At 43.5% G+C, this 8,272-nt stretch overlaps 1 protein-coding gene across 1 annotated transcript; it reads right to left on the bottom strand.

Moving 5' to 3' along the window:
• Positions 1–4,330: 4,330 nt before the first annotated feature.
• LOC106807028 (orexin receptor type 2-like) lies at positions 4,331–4,906 on the bottom strand. Its single transcript, XM_014809231.1, has 2 exons — positions 4,758–4,906; positions 4,331–4,718 (listed from the first exon to the last, which is right to left on the bottom strand). The coding sequence occupies exons 1-2, from the start codon at positions 4,904–4,906 to the stop codon at positions 4,331–4,333; spliced, it is 537 nt and encodes a 178-aa protein (XP_014664717.1).
• Between the last annotated feature and the right edge of the window lie 3,366 nt (positions 4,907–8,272).

The following is an 8,272-nucleotide window of genomic DNA, read 5'->3' as shown; positions in this document are numbered from 1 at the left end:
CCGATTGGCCGGAAAGGGGAGCTAAAATAAGACGGTGACGTAGGGGAGGGAACGCCGTATAAATAGCGGAAGCCGCCGCGCTTCTAGAGGCTCTCTTGTCCCAGCCACCCGCTGAGAAATAGTGTAGTGTGTAGTAACCGCTCTTGCTTTCGGTAGTGCACGGAGACCTCATGTATTGTATTAGAGATTGAGTAAACACCAGTGAACGTTACTTCTTGTCTTGTTTTATCTCTATCAGTCTACTACAGACCTTCTACTACGGTAGGGCGAATAACACGCCTACAATATATCTATATATATATAATTTTTATATATCGATACGTTCGTACATACATACGACATGTATATCTTTGTTCCATTTTTCTCTCCTACCTTTTCTAACTCTTCTAGCAACAGGTGTCATCGGCCGTTACTCTAGATAAGATCTAATTTGGCACCGCAACCGTCAACTATTCGCGAGCCACCATTTCAAATTGACAAAAGACGCTTGAAGAAAAGAGGTTCCATGCGAGAGGAAATAATCCTGTTCGTATTCGCAACCGCTAAAAGTACCGTTACACAGCAGCTGCAGAGAGGCGCCCCCACCAGCTGTCAATAATAACAATCGATTGTTTCGTGCGTATAGTAGGAGGCATGCAGAAGGATAGCTCTGATATGGAACAGGCGCAGGCGAAATATAACTTTAACAAGCAAATAATTATACACTCAGTATCTTGAGTGTATAGTGAATTTGCTGATTACTTCGTTTTGGTTAAGGGATGTCTCTGTGTTCGCTGTTAGTATTAACTTTGTAAAAAAACGCTACGACTATTATATAGGGACCCATTAACCCTTAATAGCGTAGTCGATAATGACGCCTTCATTACGTTACCCAAGTCGATGCTGTGCATTGTGCGTTTACTTTACGTTTGTTGGGCATGTTGCAAAATCGTATTTCACGTCGCTATGTTACGGGGTGCACGCCTGTTTGCTCGTACACTAATTATATGAAGTGATAATAATAGAATCGCCTCTCTGTTTTGCTTTCTGTTCCAATAATCCGCTGCGAGCCCGGGAACTCGAATAGGGCATAATTGTGCGTGACGCATTTTGAGGAGAAACACAAATATTTCTCAACGGATTACCTGGACTGTGGTAGATGCATAATGGATACCATACACTAACATGACTTTCCACGCGTATGTTACTCGCTTTGATATTTGTTACGTAGCCTGCTGCTTGTGTTTTTTATTGTAATTTGTAAGAAGAGCCCATGTATGAGTGATTTCTACCATTTTATACTTTTACGACATTACCTAAGACCGATTGCCATACGAAAAAAGATTCCTTTGCTTACAGAAGTGGCACAGGAGAAATCGCCAAATAGCATCTATTATGTTTTTAGTCGCGTGCAAACAGCTTTTTGCTGATAAGCAAATAGTGCAGTGGCACGCCGCTCTAGTTTTTCCTACAAAACTCACCCTTTCCTTCGTTCCGTATAACTGATCATGAATCCGGATGAGTCTTTTGTTTATCTTCGAGCGTTTTTGCAGCCAAGTCAACAGATCACAAGAGATTCCATTATAACGTTTCCTTGATTCTGGCATAATCCCCATAGAAAGTATAACTAGCGTCTGTTCTTTCTGCAAGCAAACATAGAACAAGGTAACGTGCATCGTTTCGGATCAAATCGAGGAAGAAATTCCGTGGCGGGTGCCTTGTGTTTACCAAGAATTACGAAAAAACACTAGGAATTTAATATTTAAACGTCAAATGCTTGCTGTGTGTTTATCCCTGGGATATCTAACCTAATTGCATTATATAAGAAGTTACGATGAGCAGGCGCACAATAAGGATGCATGACCTCTCGAAAATAAACACTGCAGAAAGTGTTTGTCAAATTTTATTCATCAATTAGAAAAACAAATACGTTAGCACCTATACGTATTATAATATAACATAATAGCTCGCGTTTATTTATTAGTAGGCTACATATGCAAAACATATGCAAAACATAATTACTAAGTCGTGTACATACCTTGGTCTTAATTTGCCATTATATTCACAGGAAATGTGCATTTGGCCACATCTGTACGAGCTGCGAATGTTAGCGCATTCTTGGCACAGTAGACAGAGACAACACGAGTACATGTAATTACATTGCCCCTATGTAAGGCGCGATGTGCTATGTGCTATGTGCTATTAAGCCCTTCACCCTTAGCCCTTCGCCCTTTGCCGCGATGTGCTATTAAGCCCTTCACCCTGCGTGGCTTCTTATGGCAATACGGATATGCTACTAACAGAACCATCTCCCCGCTGCTCACAACTGGAGACCAGCGTACCTTAGGTTTATTGATCTGTAAAAGCAGAGATGAGCATATAATCGTGATAAAATCGTTTACGAAAAGCTATTTAGAGCATTAAAATCGAGAACAAACCGGTTCAAATTAATTAATATTAAACCGTCTCTTGCTCAGCCTTAGGTAAGCTAAGGAGTACTTAGCTTAGTAAAACTTATGTTCCGTTAAGTTTTCGTCGTTGTGTAAACATGAAATTTGCTTGCGAGTAAGAACAAGCCGAAATTACTCGTTTTAGATCAAATTGAGGTAGAAATTCTATAGCGGGTGTACTATGTTTTCAAGGAATTACAAAACCAAATACGAGGAACTTTATATTCAAATACTGCATGCGTAGTCCGTGTATTCCGGTCCGGTATCAAACGTCTTTGTATTTCGTGAGAATATTTAGCGCTAGGACACTGTTCGGGCTGCTACTAGCAATTCAAAAATGATGAGAAAGTAAGCGCGACAGATCAGTTGGCATGCGAAAGTTTCGTGGGTATAAAGAAAAGACGAGCAAACAAAGCCTGGCATCAAACAAAGTATATGATCATATTATAAGATATATGACTGTGCATGTAGCACTGAAACAATTTCGTAAGCGATATAGTATATAAAATTTACCTATCTCTCTCTCTATATATATATATTATATAATAATTTACCTATCTCTCTCTCTATATATATATATATATACACACCCACACATATATGTACACGGCGACGATAACGACAGTGTGATTCACGAAGATTTGTGACACCTTTACATCCTTTTACATCACTACAGAATCCACATATATATATCAGAACTTTGCGTGTGCTGCCGTATTCCACACTGCGGCGTGATTGACGTGTAGACCCAAACTCCACGACAGATGGCGCTCTCGCTCTGGCTCAATTCTATCCTGAGTGCGCGAGGGGGGGCGCTGCATGCAGTTTGGTGTAGACCTAGTAGTTAGTATCTAGTTTATCATTGCACGTGATTTCGCATGAGTGGTTCATCTTGTTCACTCTACGATCTTTGGTATCTAGTTTAAATTGCCCCGCTCTCTATCGTTTCCTAACTAAACCAAACTCGGGCAGCTATGTTGTCCGTTTCATAACATTGCCTTTAGCTGGCGTTTTGCCTCCCATGATATTGCCACTCATCCTGAGGTGACATCTCTTCCATCCGGAAATGTGAACCTGCCTCGTTGATCGTTAGGGGTGGGACAAGATAATGCGCTCGCAAGAGTCAACGATGGAGACAATAATATTGTGGGGAACAGACTGTTTATTGTGCAACTCGCAACACCATGTAAACGGATACGTTACAAACGTTAAAACATGAGGGGTTGTGCCCGTAAAGATCTAATATTATTTCATAATATGCTGACGACTTTTGGAATTACGTAAAAAACAAAGACTTTCAATTGAAATTTCTTACTAAAAAATCACATCATTCGAGTGTTTTAAGCCGCTACTCTGTTTTATTGTTTCGCGGTTTGTATAGATGATAATTGTATACTTTATCCTATGGTTACTGTTATCCTCAGAGTTTCCGTGCCGGTGCTGACTGCGAGAACTATGTGAACTTTCGCTTTGCTTGGAGTGAATACAGGATAAATAAAATTGGTTGATGGCAGACGACACAAACTTGTTGCGACAGTTAAACAGCAGGAAAATATAGGGATTAGCTGCACTATTGTTGTCGGAGATTATACCATGTCCAAAATCGATGGATCGCCGAAAGCTAGCATCATTTCTTGGATGTAATAAGGCAAGTTGCACACAATGATGAACGTAAGCACTATTACTATCGTCAGCTTCAATGTCTTCATCTTTGCCTTCGGTAGACTCGAGTTACACACGGGACCTGTGGTGATGGGGCGTCGCGTAACGTGGTTGCCAACCGTCTCGACGTGGTTCGCCGCTGCTGCCTTAGCATCGTCGTGTGCCTTCTTCCATATCGCCCACACGATCATGGTATACGACACTAGGATGATCAGCAGCGGTATGAAGAACACGCAAAGTCATATGAATAACATGTACACCTGCCGGTAAATCGTCTTGCTGAGAATATCGTGAAAGATCGAAGACCAAAAGTAAGTGTTTACGCCCTCCTGCCTTCGGTGGAAGAGAAACAGGCTCGGTATAGACGGTATGAGCGAGCACAGCCAAGCGACGATCAGAAACCTGTTAACGGAAGGCGGCCGAGAGAGCGGGCGCGCGATAGCGAAAGCCCGGTCGATCGCTATGCTCGTCACGACGTACGTCGGCGACACGATGGAGAAATTCTGCAGCATCTTGAATATGCGGCAGCTCGCTTCGTCCAGCAGCCACACGGTGCCGATCGACTCGAAGACGATCTGTGACAGCATCGTGAACCACGTATCGGCGCAGGTGAGATGCAAGATGAACCTGTTTATGCGACGAGCGCGGAACTGCTTGTTGCGCTACATCCACATGCACACCGACGTGTTGCCGACGAGCGAGACGACGTAGATGACGATGATGACGCCGATGCGAAGCCACTTCTGGTACGGATGACCGGGCGGAGTCGGCGACGGATAGCTGTCGTTCGCCGACGCGTTCTCATAGTCGAGCATTGTCGTGTGTTTTAGCTAGACGTCACGTTGACGACCCACAGAACGCGAACTCGTTGCAAGCACGAGTCCGGGATTATAGTACAGCTTCGTGACGTCACGCGCAGCCAGGTAGCGATAGGAACACGCGCTGGTCAACTAACGCTTGAACACATTACTCACACGGTGGCAATCTCGAGCCATATTCTTTATAAATGTGTATTTGACTCATTGATTGACACCGTTGCCGACGACAACGGTAGACGAATAGCAACACGGCTGCACAAGCTATACGGTCCGTTCGCATTAGGTATTGATGTCAAAGGGAGTGGATATCTGCGGCAACAGCACCTGTGGCGCGCGCATCTATGTAACTCGTAGGACGGGCCCAATTAATTTCTGGGCACACGGTGTTTTCTCACTTCTTGAGCTAGGCTTCACGAAACGTCAGGCTTTACGACGGTAGATCTAGCACGGCGTTGTAGAACGTGCACGTGATCGCTGGTCCGATTCAGACACGCTCCATGCCCCTATCATTTTCCCGAGGCTTCTGAAAACAGACGAAGAAGACGTTAAAGTACTCGATTTAGATTAAACTGATTCGGTTGGTGTTTGTATTTATCATTTGTAAACTGTGAGACCGCCACGAAAATGCGCATCAGCTGTTGGATTGTCAATCCAAGCAAGGATTGCGAGCAAACCAGCCAGGAAATCCGTTAAACCGTAATTAGACCAAATTAATTAAAATTATTTATAGCCAGTTGGGAGATGCGTACGTCGACGAAGGGATGCCTCCACTGACATGGCACGTAATGGCGCGATAATGTTCAATGAAGAGCACATTAACTATTATACACTTTTTTGCAACTAATGACGTAGTCTTCGTCTGACAGGCGTCTGTTTGTCTTGCCATCGCCGTCGTACATTCACACTACAATAAACTGCCACGCCTTTTATAGCCATCGTGTGCTGCTGAACAGGGCAAATTTAATATACGCTGCGATAATATACACAGTTCATTCGCCATTCATCGTGCCTTCATATTGTAACAAACTTGCATGAAGCACGCCTGTTCACCTAGCTCCTCGCGTTTCCACCAGCAGACATTCTTAGCGTTACGTGATTAGGCAATTAATTTCCCCATAGATGGTGCCACGAGTACGTGAGCGCGTTGAGTGCCACCAGACGTCACGAGGGGCGGAGCCAGGGGGCAACAACAGTAGGGGGTGGTGAACAACAGTAGATGGCGTCCATAAGCAGCAGGCCTGAATAAGCATCGAACAGATATTATAGTGAGAAAATACTCACACTGTTACTTCGTTTACACAACATACACTATATTCATGTTAAATAACTACAGATGCTCCGCTCGAAATTTTGCCAGCTCTATGATGCGAATTTCTACAAAGTTGTCTGACTACATTTCATACACAAAAATGGCCGACCGGCGACCATGGATACGCCACTAGCTGGAATGGCACAATTACACAACAAGACCAATTTTACTTTTAATGCTTTTTAGACCTTCACGAGGCATCTAACTTGCGTGCATAATGCAAATTATTGCAATCTAGTGCCGAATTTCAGCGAAAAAAATGCCAAAAAAGGCATTTTCTAGAGACGAAATAGTGCAAAGAAAGCCTACTTTTTCGCGCAAAATCACATTGCAAATTGGCCATTTCGAGTGTGTGCCAGCAAATGTTTGTTTACAAAAAAAATTATGGAAGAATTTTTGAGTTAATAACACAAATGGTGTCACTTGCGACGTGGATTCAAAGGATGTATCGTGATTTATCAAAAAAACTTCTGCTGATTTATTAACGTTAATGATTACCGCTCCTGCTCGTAACGGCCGCTAGGGCCTACTCACTAGAGCGTTAACCTCTTACTATAGCCGTGTTCACACGGTCATGATTTGGCTGAGCCAAATGGGCTAGATTTGGCTCGGGCCAAATTTGGCTCGGGCCTAATTGAGTCGAGGCGTTCACACGTACGCAAGTAGGGGGGAGGTAAATACTGTCTGTCAAATTCAAATTCAAATTCAAATAAATTTTATTGCACAAATATCTCACAGATACTTTGGCAGTATGTCGCGAGATGGCGTTGTGTACGATTTAGAGTGTTTACTTCCGAGTTCAATTATCAATCTTGAAAACGTGCATCCTGATCAAATTTGTCGAATTTTTATACTGTTTTGGACTTTATTTCGTCGAAGTACACGTTTGACACTCGCAGCATCTACCGCTCAACCGATTCTACCGCTCTACCTCTCGCCGAAAGCTGGTGCTAAAATTTGGCTCGGCCTGGTCCGCCGTTTTCGATGGGACCAAATCTGGCACGGGCCTAATTAGGCTCGGGCCAAAAACGTCCGTGTGAACGCTCGGCTCGAGCCAAATCTGGCACGGGCCTAATTAGGCTCGGGCCAAAAACGTCCGTGTGAACGCGCCTTATGGTAACGTTAATGATTACCGCTCCTGCTCGTAACGGCCGCTAGGGCCTACTCAGCTAGAGCGTTAACCTCTTACTACAGAAAGTGGGTGGCTGCTGACTGAGCCAAGCCGCCCAATCAGCGAGCAGTCCTTTGCTTGACGTCATTTCCGTCAACATTTCAACTGCAATAACTATATTTATAAGTTTATAATAGTTTATATTAGTTTTATAATAGTTATAATAATATAATTCATAACTGTAAAAATTGCATGCTTCTGATAAAGCCATTAACTAGATTACCACCATAACTAAATAATGTGGCCTGTGCGGATTTGCGGCCTGCTTTAGACTGGTACCGGTCGACAGTTCCACACAGCTACACCAAGGCCTATTGTGAAGGTGGCGAACGGGTACCAGTCTAGGCCTGCTTAGTCCTCGTTTTCTGCGTTTATTCGATAACGAGGTTTGCGAACGTGTTAGGCTGCCTTCGCTTACAGGGCGTCCAGTGTAGCGAACGCAGTCAAGGCGTAACATGACGAACTGGTATTATACAGGTTTACTTACTATATAAAGTGGTGCGTGCTGACTGAGCCAGAACGGCCAATGCACAGCGAGCAGTCCTTTGCTTTGACGTGCATTTCCGTCAACATTTTAACTGCAGATAAACTAATTTATAATTATTTATAAATAGTTTATATTAGCATGTTGAAATAGTTATAATTAAAATATAATTTAAAACGTAAAAAATGCATGCTTCTGAATAAAGCATTAACTAGATACCACCAAAAATAATATATGTGCCTGGTGCGGGATTTGGGCAGGGGCTGCTTTAGACTGGGTAACCGCCGGTCGAACAGTTTCACACGAATGCAAGAGTCTTGACCAGGTCGGGCTGCAAGGTGGGGACACTAAACCTTTGCTTCTTAGGATCGAGGTTTTCGTAACAGCATGTGTAAGGCG

The sequence above is a fragment of the Priapulus caudatus genome, unplaced genomic scaffold (assembly GCF_000485595.1).
Source record: "Priapulus caudatus unplaced genomic scaffold, Priapulus_caudatus-5.0.1 Scaffold191, whole genome shotgun sequence".
In the NCBI taxonomy this organism is placed as follows: Eukaryota; Metazoa; Priapulida; class Priapulimorpha; order Priapulimorphida; family Priapulidae; genus Priapulus; species Priapulus caudatus.
The sequence above is the reverse complement of the archived record's forward strand: the minus strand, read 5'-3'. Positions and strand labels throughout refer to the sequence as shown.

Coding starts and splice junctions, on each gene's coding strand:
- LOC106807028 (XM_014809231.1), bottom strand. CDS start 4,906: ATGCTCGACTATGAGAACGCGTCGGCGAACGACAGCTATCCGTCGCCG. Junction 4,719..4,757: donor ACGTCGGTGTGCATGTGGAT/GTAGCGCAACAA, acceptor TCGCATAAACAG/GTTCATCTTGCATCTCACCT.